General features: G+C 45.6%; 1 protein-coding gene across 1 annotated transcript in view; it reads left to right on the top strand.

Moving 5' to 3' along the window:
• SACM1L (SAC1 like phosphatidylinositide phosphatase) overlaps window positions 1-17,409 on the top strand; it is a 60,107-nt gene that overhangs the window by 20,691 nt on the left and 22,007 nt on the right. The window contains exons 6-9 of the mRNA XM_083188141.1: window positions 5,871-5,930; window positions 12,829-12,862; window positions 13,477-13,578; window positions 16,387-16,472. Coding sequence (XP_083044267.1) covers window positions 5,871-5,930; window positions 12,829-12,862; window positions 13,477-13,578; window positions 16,387-16,472 — 282 coding nt within the window. The remainder of the gene's footprint in view (window positions 1-5,870; window positions 5,931-12,828; window positions 12,863-13,476; window positions 13,579-16,386; window positions 16,473-17,409) is intronic.

Genomic DNA, 17,409 nt, shown 5'->3' with positions numbered 1-17,409 from the left:
TTGTTGGAATTTGTACTTCATTTAGGCAACAGTCATGGGTATTAATGGGCAAGATTAACTTGAGCTAAAAGACCACATGGTAACGGTTGTTGTTATTTTTTTAATGTATAATTATTTAAATGGTACCACAAGGGTTCCGCAGTGCCTAACAATACATAAATGAGTAAAGAAATATAAAATTGAATTTTAAAGGGAAAGGGGAGCCAGTGTAGGAGAGGGGAGGTGGACATAGGGCCTTATTCTAGTTCACTCTTAGAGGCAAATTCCTTCTTAGCTGGACAAAACCATGTGCACTGAAGAGGGGTAGATGTAACAGGTGCAGAGAGAATTAGATTTGGGTGGGTTTTTTCTTCAAAGTGAGATCTATATTGCAGTGTAAAAATAAAGCAGTCAGTATTTTCCCTGCACAGAAACAAAATAACTCACCCAAATCGAATTCTATCTGCACATGTTACATCTGCCCCCCTGCAGTGCACATGGTTTTGTCCAGCTAAGAAGAAATTTGCCTCTAAGAGTGAACTAGAATAAGGCCCATAGTACGTTTGGAGAGGAAGATTAAGGGCAGCAGCATGGAGGATAGATTGGCGTGGAGAGAGGTGTTTGTCAAGAAGGCCAGAAAGGAGGAGATTACATTAGTCCAGTCTGGAGATGACTAGTGAGTGGATGAGGCTCTTTGTAGCATCCTGGGTGAGAGAGGGTCTGATGCTAGAAATATTTTTGAGGTGGAAACGGGACTGTGAGATGTTAAATGTGTGGTTTAAAGGAGAGAGGAGTAAAGAATAGCGCCAAGGCAGCATACTTTATGAGTGAAATTGTGGGAGGTGAGGTTATTTGGGAGGGTGGGAAGATGATCAGCTCAGTCTTTAAGGCCCATACACACTGGGTGACTTTAAGCTGAAAGCCGCTTAGTTTACACATTTGAGCGGCTTTCAGCTTGAAAACCGGCCAGTGTGATGCGCGGTGATGTATGCTCATCGCTGGCCTGGCCACTCATTTGCTGGTATTACCAGCTGATGAGCGATGGAACGGGGACAGCTTTGCATAGCGTCCTGGTTTGGAAAGCCATCCACCCCAGGGAAAATCACTAAAAAGGGGGAAAAACCCTCAGTGTGTATGCAATGATCAATTTTCCACGTAATCGTAATGCATACACGCTGGGCAAAACACCTAGCGTGTATGGACCTTTTAGACATGTGAAATGTAAGAATGCACTGGGACATCCAAGAAGCAATAGGAGTGAGGAAAGAGGTAGAGAGATCAGAATCACTATTGCTGCTTCACCTGCAGATCCTCTCACAGGACAAAGTATCTCATTCTTCAAGTTCTGGATCAAGTTCAACATTGTCATGTAATCGAATCATACTGTAGCAGTGTCACACTCTCCTGTATCCTTCATTTTTCATTATTCCACTCACTCACCTAAGTGTGCAATGATGCATTCATAAACATACTTGAACACTTTTATCTGTTTTACAAGACTATCAATTATCAATCAGAAGCCTAAACACAAATACACTATGATCCTTTATGCTCCATTAACTACGGTTCTACTCTTTGCCGGAATGCCAGCTTGGTGTGTAGTCGGTGCAGATTTCATGGTGATTAGTACAGCAGCTCTGTACAAGGTCTGTGCTGATGTACAAGCAATAAAAGTCTCCTTAAACGCTTTCTTTAAATTGTAAGATGCCCCAAAATACTGCTTCTGCCCATTCTAGTAGCCTATACTCCTCACTTCTCTATGAACACTGTGTGCAACTGCTGCTCAGAATAATGGAATTTGTGCATTGTATGAAAATAAGCCATGCAACGGATTCAGTATTGAATCCCGGCGGTCGGGATCCCGGCGTTCAGAATCCCGACGCCGGAATCCCGACAGCCGAAATGCCGACAAGGGGGGGACGTGGATCGCCCCCCCTTGCGGGCTCGCTGCGCTCGCCACGCAGCGGGCCCGGTGCCTCGCTACGCTTGGCACGCTATTTTATTCTCCCTCCAGGGGTGTCGTGGACACCCCAGGAGGGAGAAAGTGTCGGCATTTCGGCGGTCGGGATTCTGAACGCCGGGATCCCGACCGCCGGGATCTTAACTGCATCCCCATGCAACATATCATTGTTTGAAACATTTTGGGCCAGATGTATCAAGCTTTAAAAAGTGATAAAATGGAGAGGGATAAACAACCAGCCAATCAGCTCCTACCTGTCATTTATTAAACCAAGCCTGTGACATGACAGGTAGGAGCTGATTGGCTGGTTGTTTATCACTCTTCTTTTTATCACTTTTTGAAGATTGATACATCTGGCCCTTTGGCTTAATTGCAGATGTGCTGTGGCGTCACCTGGTGTGATTGACACAAAAATGTCATTGTGGCTTCACGGGCCAGGGTGTGACTTCATGGGAGCGTACTGACCTCCACTTTCTGTAACTCCGGGGGTCCAGGAGATGCTGTATGTCTGCAGTGCCAACTTCTACACTGACTTGTATGTGTAGCACCCTGCTGGTACTGTGTGGTCTATCATCAGTGGGTGACACTTGGAACTGCAGATGTGTCTTGCTACTGCCTGCAGTGTTGCTGCTGTGGTGCGCATGCATTGTGGGAGCACTGCAGCCACGGCTTTCCTATCGAAGCAAATGTACTGTGCGTTTGTGTGCTTGTATCTGTGACTCTCAGGCGGCATTCTCATTGCATATGAATTACATATGAAAACTACTAATTGCACATATTTTGCACAGTAAATTTTTATAGTTTCAGCTTAAGTAACTAACTATTTTTTTTAAGGTTCTAATAGTCAATTTTTTTGTTCTTGCTTTACTCTCAATAGAAATGTAAGTTTTAAAATGTAACCATCAAATCATTACTATAAAAAGAGTGCAGTACAAAGGAACTACTTTCTTTGTTTGGCTGGTCAAGCCTTTTCATTTTTGACCTCTAAAAACCTACTATATTCCACAAAAAATCTTTGATAAATACTGTAGGCCTCATAATCACTTATTCCAACTTCTACCATAGCCAGCTACAGTATGTTCTATTCTTCAACCAGAATAAGGATACTTCAGTAATGGAATATCACAAAGCTTCATAAGCAAGTTTCTTACAATGCAATGTGCCATTTTTGTACTGAAAATAAGCATGGATGATGTCACCCGGAATGTTCTCCAAAGCATTCTCTGTGATCAAATGCATGCTTACCAACTCTCACTGGAGGGATATATATGGTCATTAGGTTGACATTGGTAAGGTCGACACAGGTTTTTCACAGTTTTTTTACAACATGTGCCGACAGGTGGTATTTCATGCTCTACCATACTCTAGGATATAAACCACGAACCACGCGAGGGGACGCAGTGTACTTTTTCGGTGTCCATGTTGACTTTGACATTAGGGACAAAAAAAACCCATGTTGACCTTTTAACTGTCAATCTTCCCTGTGTTGACCTAATGCTTACGTTGACCTCTTTCATGCGTCGAACTAAGGCCTGTCGACCTTCAAGGGTCGGTATAATGCATGTTGACCTAATGATTCACACACAGAAGGAATGCTACAGGCAGTCTACTACACTACAGTTCACTGCAAATTTTTGAAAGCTCAACTTTTGGTGGGAACTGGTGTTCCTGGGCGCCTCCTGTCCATGGGATTTGCAGTTTTGCAAAATGTCTCTGAATCTGGCCCATAGTCTCTACAATATAAAGCATTAGAGCACTTAGTACAGCCCAGTAAACTTTGTCTAGAATAAGTATGGGAATAACTACTGCACCATTCCAGCTCTGTCTGATACAGGTACAACTCTGATTTTCCGGCATCTGATGGTCCGGAACCTCTTTTAATCTGGACACATCAGATGCTGGGGAAATTTAGGATTTGGGAGGGTTTAGAGGGCAGCCGGAGGGAGAAACTTGCCCTGCGGGTATGAAAAGCGCGATGCTGACACAGTGGCAGGTATTCAATGCTGTTTGCGAGTGGTGACAGCGAGCAGGGCTTCCTGCTCGCTGTCACCACTCACCCTGACAGCATTCAACACAGCCTCCGCATCCGCCAATTCCCCCTCGCTCCGTTTTTTGAGCGAGGGGGAATTGGCGGATGCGGCTCCAGAAGCAGCGAGACCCACGGCTAAAAACTGCGAGTTTTCTGCAGCAGCCGCGGGTCTCGCTGTTTTGAGGAATTCTCGCCGTCCTGTGACGGCGAGGATTTCCCCAGTACATTGAATAGAGCGAGCGGCCGGCGCGGGGGTTAAACAGCGAGGATCGCTGGTTTTCAGCAATCCTCGCTGTTTAACCCCCTCGCCGGCCGCTCGCTGCGGCATTGAATACCCCTATGGCAGTCCTGCTGCTGTGTGTAGCAGGGTGGGGAGAAGCAGCGCTGCTGGCTGACAGTGAGTCACGAGGGGAGACGGCCTGCAGGAGAGAGCCGTGGAAGAACGAGTGCGATATAGCACTATTACATCAACAACTAAACTGTTAAGGCACACTCAGCTAGTAGATATTCTAGGCAAGGAAAGCTCAGGATATCAGCCATAGACATTTGTGGAGCAGCGACATCGTCTTCAATCAATGCTTTTAAAAGTCATTGGAGGAAATTTACTAAGGTGTGTATTCTACTTCACATGTGATGTTGCTATGGGCAACCAATCAGAATCTACTTCTTATTTATTTAGCACCCTCTAGAAGATAGTAGACCGGATCTGATAGGTTGCCCATAGCAACATCACATGTGAAGTAGAATACACATCTTAGTAAATTTTCCCCATTATGCTTTAGATATTACAAAGCACCGCCTAGAAATTTAAGGGGCATTAAATAATTGCGTTCACATCTTGGAATTTTGTCTGTGTATTTGCTCTTCCTGTATTAGCTTGGGTACATCCCACTGTGAGGCTGCCATGGAGTCAGAAGAAAATTTGTTTTTGCGCAGAGACTGATCTGGAAAAGCCCTCAAAAAGACACAGGGCAGCAGATTTCTAGAAGTATTTGTGTACGCCATTTCCTTCAAATGCCAAATGTTGGCCACTCCACCTTTCCCTTCCCTCTATCCCTATAATCTTCAATTTATCTGCCCTGTCCCTCAAAGGGGATATTTCCGCATGGTATAGCATACACATAGCTTCTGTGAAAACATGCAGTTATTGTTTCAAACCAAATATTAGGATGGTCTGCTAATCTAAAATGTCACTCTAAATACATTCATTGTTTAGAAATACTTGGCCAAAAGTTTCCTATTCAGAAATTGTGAAAAAAAAATTAAGTAAATTGTTTTATATATCATACAAAGGTTTAATTATGGATGAGGGACAGGATTAGCTTCTGTTCTTGACACATTTTATTATTGACAGCCCACCAGCAATGTTTTTGCCTTTTACATTGACCATAAATAATTTGAATTATTACCCCTGCAAGTGTCCTGAGGCACCCCTGGGAGCCCCGGCACACAGTTTGGGAACCACTGCAGTAGTGTATTTTATTGTTAGGCATTGTTAATTTCTTACAAATGGCCCGGGATTCTAGTTACTGTATGTGTTTACATATGATTGGCCCTTTCATGCATGGCAGTGTGAGGTCAATGGCTAGGGAGGCATTGGCTAGCATCACAGCCAAATTATAAAACGCACAAATGCCTGAAAATAATTAGAATAATAAGAGGTGATTACATTGTATATAATACTGCAGATACTATAAGTTGTTATTTTGTATCATTTGTCCTTTTTATGTATGTATGTCCTTACGTATGTATACTGTTTGATGTTACATGTTCTTTGGCTTTTGTATATCCTTTTTTCTGTCACCTACCTTTTTTCAAATAAAGAGATTTAAAAAAAAAAAATATATATATAGAACAGTTTCAGGAAAAAACTAACATCCTGTTTGTGTGGTTTATTTTCAGGCTGATCAGAGGTTTGTTTGGAATGGCCATTTACTCAGAGAATTTTCTGCTCAACCTGAGGTACTGTAATCTAAAACTTAATTTCTTATTAGATCATAAAGCATAAGTTATAGTAATAAAGTACATGTTCATTAATGTTCTGGCTAGTTAGGATTCGTGACCTGATTCTTAATAAACACATAAATATAGCTCAGTGAACCTTCCACAGTAGTAGTTCTGATATTTCTCTTTCCTCCACTAGGTGACACTGGAGAGTTACAGTGGGGAATAGAAGGTGACCACAGGGAGCTTGGGCACTTTAGAATAAATTAACAGTGACTAACTCCTCCCCTTCTACTTCCTCTCCTAGGCAGTCTTAGCATGTGCCCTGCGGGAGCTGGGTGCGTTCAAGGCTCACTCCTGAGCTTTATATATTTTTTAATGTAAATTGATACTACAATCAGCAAGAGGACAGGCAGGTAGCTCCCTGTCCCTACCTGCCTGCGACGCGGGCGCTGTCGGCAGGTCCGGTCGCAGCTGCATGCAGCTTGCCTCCGGTACCTGGCTACAGGATCCACAGATTCTGAGGTCCCGTCGCCGCTGCTTGCAGCGCGCCTCGAGGACCTGTCAGCATGCCGCACCCGGCAGCTAAGGCAGGGGTAAGTATAGCACTGATCTCCCGTTAGCGGGGGATTCAGTGTAAAAAGCCGCGGCAGCGCACTTTTCAAATACAGCGCCATTACTGAGGAGCGAGAGCGCGGCATGCTGGGTACTTCCGCTTCCTCCGTCTTTGTAGGAGTGGCAGCCATTGAAGCAGCAGCGTGATCCGCGGCTCCCTCGAGGTGTCTGGAAGTGCAGGTGACCCTGGTTCAGTGAGTCACAGCGGGACATAGGGGGTCAGGGCGGCTTGGACTGTGTCCAAAAAGGTCCCTTAGCCGGCGCAAGTTATATTTATATACAGTGCGCGTATCAGGCTTGTGGCAGACTCTGCCTTGTTTCTATACCTCCTCTCCTGTCCAGTATTTCCATCTTTTTCACTTTCTGTGTAAGATTGCTGAGTGTATGATGGCTGGTAAAAAGATTGCTTGCAAGAAGTGCAGCAATAAATTCGCGCCACACGCGGAGGGCGCCATTTTATATCCCTCATGTGCTGCATCCCCAGCCCCCACCCCTTCAACATCGGGGCAGGATATACCTGTATGGGCTTCCCAATTGTCTACAGTGATTTCTCAGCTAGCTTCTGAGTTATCTTCGGCTAGACAAGATAGGGATGCAGCCAGGGATCAGCAGGCAGAGTTAACTTCTGCTGTGGAGAGTCTGTCCAGAGCATTTCATGCAGACCCCTCTACACCCCCTCCCCCTAGACTGGCTTCTGCTAATAGGATGTTTCCTCAGGTCCCTCTGTTAGATGATACAGATGATGACATGCCAGCTCTAGAGGAGGGTGAATTTCATGACCCTGATGCTCAGCCTGATGCTCCGCTTATACAGGACACTGATGTCCCCTCTCAGGGTTTAGAGGACTTAATACAAGCAGTCAGGTTAACCCTCAATGTCACAGAGGAGGTGAGACCCGCTGCGCGTCCCTCAGTGTTTGCTAAAAAGCAGAAACAGTCTGCATATTTCCCAGCCTCAGAGGAGCTGGATGAACACTTGCAAAAAGCCTGGTTACACCCAGACAAAAAGTTTCAGGTGTCTCAGAGATTTTTCACTGCCTATCCTTTTCCTAAGGATGCTAGGAAGGCATGTGAGACGCCACCTGCTGTTGATTCTTCGGTATCACGCTTGTCCAAAAAGACAGTGTTACCCATTCCAGGAGCCTCTACCCTTAAAGATGTGTCTGATAGGCGGTTAGAGAGTGCTCTGAAGAACATTTATTCAGCCGCAGGTCTTTTACAACGTCCAGCACAAGTGGGATGTTGGGTCAATAGGGCCATGGAGGTATGGGCATCCCAGGTGGCCTCCTCTCTAGACCCAGGGGCAAGTGATACGTTGCTCTTAGTGGAACACATACGGGAGGCGGCAGGTTACCTGGTAGAAGCCTCTTCAGATGTTTGTATGCTTGCGGCTCGTATCTCTGCCCTCTCAGTTTGTGCTCGCCGTACTCTTTGGTTGAGACAATGGAATGCAGATGCCGATTGTAAGAAAGCGGTGGAAGCATTACCTTTTGCTGGTGAGGCCCTCTTTGGTCCAGAATTGGACAAAATGATTTCACAGGCTACAGGGGGTAAGTCTCAGTTCCTGCCCACTGCAGCCCCTCCCCCACGTAGGTCATTTCCTACTACTGGAGGGCAGTCCTTTCGGTCATTTCGTCCCACCCCCAGATTCAGGGGTAGGTCGAGGGGAGCGGCAACTAGCTCCAGAGGCTTCCGAGGAAGAGCAGAGGTTCAGCCAGCGCTCCAATCCTGGATGCAAAGGTTACCTCCAAGCCCTCGGCATGACTCTCCCAGCTCCTGTCCAGAACACAGGGTGGGGGGCCGGCTGCTGTTTTACCATCAGGTATGGGCCGGTTCATGCCAGGACGCATGGGTAAAGGACCTGGTAGCAGTAGGCTACAAGATAGATTTCTTGTTGCCTCCTCCTCAACGGTTTTTTCCCACAGGTTTGCCAGCTTCTCAGGAGAAAGGCAGGGCCTTGCAGGCCGCCATTCAGAAGCTCAGGGATTTAGGGGTGGTTATCCCGGTCCCGGAACCGCAAAAGGCAAAGGGATCTTATTCCAGCCTTTTTCTAGTTCCCAAGCCGGATGGCTCGGTAAGACCCATCTTGAACTTAAAGCAGCTCAATCCCTTCCTGCGGTTCACTCGCTTCAAGATGGAGTCACTGCAGTCTGTCATTGCAGGCCTGGAACCAGGGGAGTTTCTTGTATCCATCGATATCAAAGATGCATACCTGCATATCCCCATCTGGCCCCCTCACCAGGCATACCTGCGGTTTGCTGTCCAGAACTGTCACCTTCAGTTCCGAGCCCTCCCATTCGGGCCTCTCCTCTGCGCCCCGGGTGTTTACCAAAGTGATGGCTGTCATGATGGAGATACTCAGGGCTCAGGGAGTTACAATTGTCCCTTACTTGGACGACCTTCTGTTGAAGGCTCCGTCCAGGGAGGTCCTTCTGCACAACATCCACCTGACACGTCAGACTCTGGAATCCCATGGTTGGATGCTCAACATCCAGAAGTCACAGCTGACCCCATCGCAGAGGATCCTGTTCCTAGGGATGACTCTGGACACGGTCCAGAGAAGGGTGTTCCTTCCCATGGACAAGATCTTGTCCCTACAGGAAGCGGTTCGTCTGGTGCTGCAGCATCGAACGGTCACAGTTCTCCTTTGCACAAGGCTGCTGGGAAGGATGGTGGCCACGTTCGAGGCGGTGCAGTACGGGCGGTTTCGATCTCGCCCCTTCCATCTGTGTCTGCTCCGCCAGTGGACAGGTTCACACCTGTTTCTACAGCAGCGACTCTCTCTCTCCCATCAAGCTCGAGCATCACTGGCGTGGTGGCTCAACTCCAGCAACCTGCAGGAGGGGCGGAGGTTCGCCATACACAATTGGACGCTCCTCACCACGGACGCCAGCCTCAGGGGATGGGGAGCGGTCACGCTGGGCCTCCACTTCCAGGGACTGTGGACCCCGGAGGAAGCACAGATGTCCATCAACGTGCTGGAACTGCGAGCAGTGTATTATGCCCTGCTCCAGGCGGAAGTGGTTCTCCGGAACAAGGACATCAGGGTGCAGTCGGACAATGCCACGGCTGTGGCTTACATAAACAAGCAGGGAGGCACCCGCAGCCGTGCAGCAATGAGAGAGGTGAAGAGGATTCTTTGCTGGGTGCAGGAGCACGCAGGGGCCGTGTCTGCCATTTTCATACCAGGCGTGGAAAACTGGGAGGCAGACTACCTCAGCCGCCGAGACGTTTACCACGGAGAGTGGTGTCTGAACCCTCAGGTCTTCCAGACCTTGACTCGTCGGTGGGGTTGTCCGCAGATAGACATGATGGCCTCCAGACACAACCACCAGTTGCCCCGATACTGCGCTCGGACAAGAGATCCACAGGCAGTGGCAGTGGACGCTCTCACGGCACCCTGGACGGATCAGTTCCTTTACATCTTCCCTCCAGTGCCTCTCATCCCTCGGGTTCTGCAGAGAATCCGACGGGAGTCGGTGACAGTGCTGTTCATCGCTCCAGACTGGCCTCGCCGGTCGTGGTACACGGTTCTAACAGGCCTGTTAGTAGACGAACCATGGCCTCTGCCTCTCTGCGACGACCTGCTAACACAGGGTCCGTTCACCTGTCCCAACTTACAGCATCAACATTTGACGGCATGGCTGTTGAGAGGTCCATCCTGAGGAAAGCAGGGATCCCGCAGGCGGTGATTCCAACCATGATAGGAGCTAGAAAGCAGGTTACCTCGGTGCATTACCACCGCATCTGGAGGGCCTATGTGGCCTGGTGCGAATCCAGGAGGGTCTCTCCTGTGAACTTCAAATTAGCCAGATTGCTGCTGTTCTTGCAGAAGGGCTTGTCCTCAGGACTCCGGCTGGGGTCCTTGAAGGTTCAAGTATCCGCCCTCTCCATTTTTTTCCAGAGGAGGCTAGCTCTTCTTCCTCAGGTACAGACTTTCTTCCAGGGGGTGTTGCGGCTGCAACCTCCCTTCAGGCCTCCTACTGCTCCATGGGACCTGGATGTAGTACTGGCGTTTCTCCAGTCCTCTGTATTTGAGCCTATGGAGGAGGTGGAACTAAAATACGTCACTTGGAAGACTGTCCTACTGCTGGCCTTGGCTTCGGCTAGAAGGGTGTCGGAGCTGAGTGCTCTCTCTTGTAAGCCACCCTTCTTGTGTTTCCACGAGGATAGAGCGGAGCTGCGCACCTCTAGTGTGTTTCTCCCAAAGGTGGTCTCGGCATTCCACATTAACCAACCTATTGTGGTGCCGGCCTTTAGGGAGGACTCACAGAAGTCTAGAGCGCTGGACGTGGTCCGGGCCTTGTGCATTTACGTGGCCAGAACAGAGGCTGTACGTAAGTCAGATGCTTTATTTGTACTCTGACTCCTTACGTCCTGGTTGGCCCGCTTCCAAGCAGGCCCTGGCCAGGTGGATCAGATTGACAATTCGTCAAGCTTATGTGGCTTCCTCTAGGGTGCCACCTTCTTCGATTTCCGCCCATTCTACAAGGTCGGTGGGTACCTCCTGGGCGGCTGCCCGTGGAGTTTCTCTACAGGATCTATGTAGAGCGGCTACGTGGTCTGGTCAGAGGACCTTTGTCCGCTTTTACAAGTTTGACACCTTTGCGGCAGCTGCTTCGCGGTTTGGCCGTTCTGTGTTAAGGGGCTCTCAGCGTCATCCCACCCCTGTTGGGAGCTCTGGGACGTCCCCACTGTAACTCTCCAGTGTCACCTAGTGGAGGAAAGAGAAAAGGGGATTTTGTACTTACCGTTAAATCCTTTTCTCAGACTTCATAGGTGACACTGGACGCCCACCCGACGCTGTCTCTCCTGGTTACTGTTTAGTTTCAGGTTGGGTTAATTACCTGATGTTAAGAGACTATTATACTTAGTCTGAGTTCGAAGTTTTACTGAAGGTTTTATGAATGGGTTCATTCTGTTATGAATGCTATTCTTCAAACTATACGTTCACTCTATGGGAGTGTGTGTGTGACTGGTTATGTTATGTTTGACCTCCTCTCGGAAGTGTGTTGTTTTTCCTTTCTTCCAGCTCCCTCCGGGCACATACCTAGACTGCCTAGGAGAGGAAGTAGAAGGGGAGGAGTTAGTCACTGTTAATTTATTCTAAAGTGCCCAAGCTCCCTGTGGTCGCCTTCTATTCCCCACTGTAACTCTCCAGTGTCACCTATGGAGTCTGAGAAAAGGATTTAACGGTAAGTACAAAATCCCCTTTTTCTCCAGATGCATGGATCTATTATTTTTATAGTTAAGGGGGAGAAATCACCTGCACATACATCGCTGGAGTGGTTCCGAAAGGATGACCGTATAGCTTTCTCATTTATCAAGATTTTTTAGTGCAACTTTCCTTCTGAAAGGGAAGGCTATATCTATATCTAGTCCATGATAAAAAAAAAAAAACTAAAATCGTTTGCCCAGAAAAAGTGTAATGGATGATGGTGTTGGTTGAATCCACATCGGAAGAATGGTCTTCCTAGCAGCTGCAGAGACCGCAATGAGAAATGTATGACCTTCCTCTGAAGTATTACTACCCGGTGGAAAAATGGCACAAATACACTTTTAAAATAAAACTTAAATTTTTTTATTATTTTTGCATAGGCTATGGTGTTTAGCCACACTAACAGAGCGAATATACAGAAACCATTTTAAGCAATATTTTTAAGATCCAGTTCTGCTAAAAATCCTAACAGTAATGTAATTACAAATATAATCACACACAGGTTAGGGCTCCTCATTCACACTGTAACTATACCAATTTTTGCTCAATTATACCCCTTTCACATCGCACCTAATTACCGGGTTCGTGCAAGTTTCTTGCCAGTTCAACACTGTAATTGGTGCAATGTGAAAGGGGTTACTGGTTATAGCTAACCAGTAGCAACACGGCAATATGAACCGGGTAAGAAGGGTTCTTACCGGTTCGTTGCTGTGCAGTGTGAACGGGTTAATTGGGTTGAGCGACCCGTTTCCTGTTCACACTATGGAGGAGGCAGTGCTTGGAGCAGCGCCAGCTCTAAGCGCTGCCGCCTCCCCAGCCCCCAATGGCGCTCCGCTGTGCCCCCACATGACTTCAGTGAACCGGCAATATTGCTGATTCGCTGATGCGATCTGAACAAGCACCTGCAGGGTCACACTGGGACTGAACAGTTTAAAAGCCCCGGTGCATCCCTGCATTTGCGGTCTGAAAGCAGTATAAATAAAGTGACCTTCTAGAATGCATTCTAGACATTTATGAAATATGAGGTCCTGCTGGGATGGTTTTGACAAAGACACTTCATTTTTATTTCATTTTTTTTTTACAGATTCAGAAATTTGCTATGCCAGTCATTCATGGATGTATCCTTTTGAAATATTCCCAGTGAGCATTGTGTATGATAAACTGCAATGGATTACTTATGACTTGTTGCCTGTTTTAGTGGCTCTTATGCTACAGTGCATGCAGATGGGTTTTTCATCCTAAAAAAAATCAAGCAGGCAATCTTTTGCAAAGCTAAAACTAAGGCAGGTATTCAATCCTTTGTTTCCCCTTGTGCAGTGAATCCTGTTTTGGATTTGCTGCACAATCGCCGGGTTCCGGAGGGCTGCAGCATTCGCTGCCAGCCCTCCCTCACCCCCTATTCAACGCCTCAGGAGCTTGCTGCCCCAGGCGGGGCGAATTTTAACCCCCCCCGGCGAATGCCGCCGGGGAGCTGGGGGACGGCTGCAGGCAAGGAGATTGTTTTTTTGTTCAATGTTTTAAATGGCTCTGTTAATTCACCAACCCCATTTCCTTATAGAAACCTGAAAAGAAATGAGGGAACTGGATACCCTACATCAAACAGTAAAAAAAAAAAAAAATAGTGGAATTGTTTATCGCTCTGGGAAAGGAAAATTCTTGTTAAAATAAAAAATACTTATAATAATGTCGTAAATGTTATTTAAGTTATTGTTTTCCTTAAGTTAATTTACAGTTATTGCTATACATTCCTGTTCTATTAATGGAAAATATTTTGATTGGATTCTTGTCTCTAGAAGAAGCTGTTTCAGAGCCGGTGTACGATACTATGTTAGAGGTATAGTAAGTCTGTGCTCTCTACAAGAAAAATTGATTTTCTCTGAACTATGATATGCAGCATGTCCATATCAAATTGAATGAGGTAGTGCTGCGCTGGTCCCGCTCCATGCATATGTAATGAGTGGGACCAAGTGCAGTGAATACTAATGAGCGGGTCCTGCCCCCCCCCCCCCCCCCCCCCTGCTTACGTCGTGTTAAGAAAATAATAATTAAAAATGTATGTGCTGTATGTTTTTAAATAAATAGACCCTTCATAGAATAAAAAAAAAAACTAATTTTTTTTTTGTTACCCCCAAAAAAGGAATAGAAATCCTTTATTTTAAAAGAACACATTCCAGTTCACCTAAAAAAGATGTCAAACTTAAAATGTCTAAGACTAAACGGATTATCTTCCCACCCTCCCGCATAAAATCTAACCATCTTTCATCCTAACTGTCTATGCTCACTGCTACCCCTTCTGTGTTACCCTTCCCTTTAGAATGTAAGCTCTCACGAGCAGGGCCCTCTCCTCATGTACTTTTCTTAGAATATATACATCTCTGCCACCCTGATAATTGCTTCAGTGTCCTGTCCCTTGATGTAACTATCCTTATTTACCATGTACTTGTCCTAAATTGTCTTCTACTCTCATTCGTTATTTGTTTTTTGGTCATTTATGGATTGTTTGGTGCTTGTGGCGCCATATAAATAAACGATAATAATAATAATAATAAAAAAAAAAAATTTAAGTTGATGGAAAGATATTACTGGAGATCAGTCCTTTCCACATGCAATTTTACAAAATGGGAATTCTAAATCATTAAGGTCACAAAACTTTTGTCACCAGATTCTTCACTTGCACTTTAATGCAATTTAATAATAAAAACAAATCCTTCTATAGATAAATAAAACAAATGTGTTCTGTGTAAATATAAAGAGTAAACAGGAAGGTAATCTCCACTGTAAAAGAGATGCTACCACTAAAAATGAAGATATTTTTTTATTAAGGAAATTAACAAGCATTGACTATTCGCCCTATTTCTTGTGTTCCCCTGAGAGCTATTCAATTAGCCCAGAAGCTGGCTCTTATTTTTGAAGGACCTGTTGAGGGGGAAAAAAATGGGCTTTAATTGAAAAAAATTTTCAGGGATAATTGTATTCCTTTATGTCACTTATTTGCTGCTGTGTTTAAGTGTATAATGTAGAACAACTGCTTCTATTTTCCTTTATGCCTAATGTATCCCTTGGTAGAAAAGGCAGTCTATACATAATTTATATGTACTATTTATGTCCTTTGTCATGTCAAATATTGTTTGCCTTAAGGTGGCCATACATCAGAAAGATATTGTACCCAATCATACAATCTCAATTGATTGTAAAATGGATTGTATGCAGATTGTGTGCACATCTTATGTACACAATCAATCAGCAGATGGATTGTATGATTGATTGTATGATGGATTGTATGCAGATTGTGTGCACATCTTGTGTACACAATCATACAGCAGATGGATTGTATGACTGATTGTATGATGGATTGTGTGTAGATTGTGTGTCCAAAAACCACCAAGGACTGCCCGGGATTTCAAGAGAAATTGTACACCATCATGAGCGCAATCGATCTTAAGATCGATCTTTCTGATGTATGGCCAGCTTTAGTACTGAAAACTAATATAACCTTCATTTCTAATATTTGTCATTTTCCTAATATTTTCCCCCATATTTTCAATAGTGCAGTTGGTAGTACTTACCTCTCTGGAGCTTCTTCATTCCTGATCCAACGTAGTCCAATAACTGTAAAAAAACAAAACATACTGCTTACTGACAAGCAGCCAGTCATGAGCGATCTTTCATTATTTAGCCTGATGGGACGTTCCAACAGTCAGAATCATGGGCCCTTTTTGCTCAGCTCGACATTATATCAACAGCGATACTCAATGTTCCGCCTGTCCACTGTCAAAAAAAAAAAGTGTAACCTATGACGACCTTTTGACTGTCAACCTAGCCATTGTTGACCTAATGCTTGTGTCAACCTTCCATCTATTTTGATCTTAGACATGTCAACCTATTTCAGGTGTTGACCTAAGCCATGTCGTTCTTCAGTGGTCAACCCAATGCATGCCGACTAGGGTGGCCAATCTCGGGATCGGCGGGATCCTGGGATTTGTCCCCCAAAACACTGGGATTTCAATCCCGGTATTGGAGTTTCCAATCCCGGGAATGCGCAGTCTAATGCCGGGCAGCGTCTGAGCACTCAGACGCTACCCGGCTTCTCCAATACCCGGCAGTGCAGCACTGCGCAGCATGAAAAGTTCAGAGGTCACGCTGCGCAAGGCACAGCCGCCGCCCACCCAGCCTTCCCAGCCACCCCGCCGTAAGAGACGGCCTACCAAGTCAGCAGCCCTCCTACCCGCCCACTCAGCAACCCGGCTCCTAGCTGCACCAGGCCAGGGTGTTTTGGTCATCTACCATTACTGGGTTTGTGCGATTAAAGAAATAATATGTACAGCACAAAGCATGCGCAGCACCATTGCTTGCTACTAGGGATGCCAATCCCGGGATTGAGCATTTTTCAATCCCGGATCCCGGGATTGAAAAAATGCCCCGGGATTGGCATCCCTAATGCTGACTTTAGGTGTGGCGACCATATACCATCCTGAAGTACTGCAGTATTTGATTGTCTTGGTCAGCAACTTTAGGAATACAAATAATAAAAGGTTATATTTGATCCTCCACCCCCCTCTCACCCCTAATCCCAGTTAATAATCTGTTTTATTTATATTTTCAGCATTGTTTCCAAAGCTAATATGTTCTATTTTTGTTTTAGGTATTGATTCTGAAGGCCATGCTGCTAATTTTGTAGAGACTGAGCAAATTGTATACTGTAATGGAGGAAAAGCTTCATTTGTTCAAGTAAGATTTGTATTAATGCTGTGTATTCAAATACCCGTGATCATTGATAATGGTTAATTTTGTCGAAGGGGGCTATCCTGCTATCCCTGAGTCCACACAAGTTGCAGCTTAATGAGAAATAATTGTCCCTGCCTCAGCACCTTTGGCTCCCTGGTCACTTGACCCCTGCCAGGTCAGGGAACCCGAAGCAGGGGAAGCGGTGTGGATGTCGGTCACTGGGTGGAGTACCGGCTCCAGGGTGCCCTCCCTGCAGTCCTCAGCTGCTGCAGCGAATATGGGACACTGACTGGAGAGGTCAATGTGGCTTAATGATATATTTTTTAGCTCGTCTCAAGCAGGCATAACAAGAAATCCCTGATGGCTTTTTGGGTGAATTTTTTTTTTTTCGGGTGACAAAATTGGATAGCCACAAAAAAGTATTGACGCAACATTGTGAAAATCAGGAAAGAAATCAGATTTTTGCACCAATGTTTATTTGGGCTAATTGAATACCAGCCTTAGGGCAGTATTCAATGAGAAAAGTTCTCCGTGTTTTGTGGAGAACTTGTGCTTTGTTCGCCTTGGACGGAGCATTTTGCTCTCCAAAAGCGAGCAACCCTATTCAATGTGAAATGTTCTCCGTCTTTCTAAGTGACTTTCTCCATGTCTCTCTGTGTAGCAATTCTCCATCTTTTGATGGAGAGCTGGAATGTGAACTTTTAAACTAAAAGGTTTTTTTAAGAAATTTTGGCTTATAGCACATGAATATATATTTAATTTTTAAAAAAATATTTTTTTTAATTTTTTTTTCTTTTTTTTTTTTACACAGTGCAGCCAGCAGGGGGCCGGAGCGCTCGAGCCGCTCATTAGATATTCATTAGATATTCATATATTCACTGCACCCGAACGTAACTATGCACAAACGGGTGCAGTGAATACTGGGTCCCCCGCTGGCTAT

Source organism: Crinia signifera, chromosome 5 (assembly GCF_055691185.1).
Source record: "Crinia signifera chromosome 5, ASM5569118v1, whole genome shotgun sequence".
Classification (NCBI taxonomy): domain Eukaryota; kingdom Metazoa; phylum Chordata; class Amphibia; order Anura; family Myobatrachidae; genus Crinia; species Crinia signifera.
The sequence above is the reverse complement of the archived record's forward strand: the minus strand, read 5'-3'. Positions and strand labels throughout refer to the sequence as shown.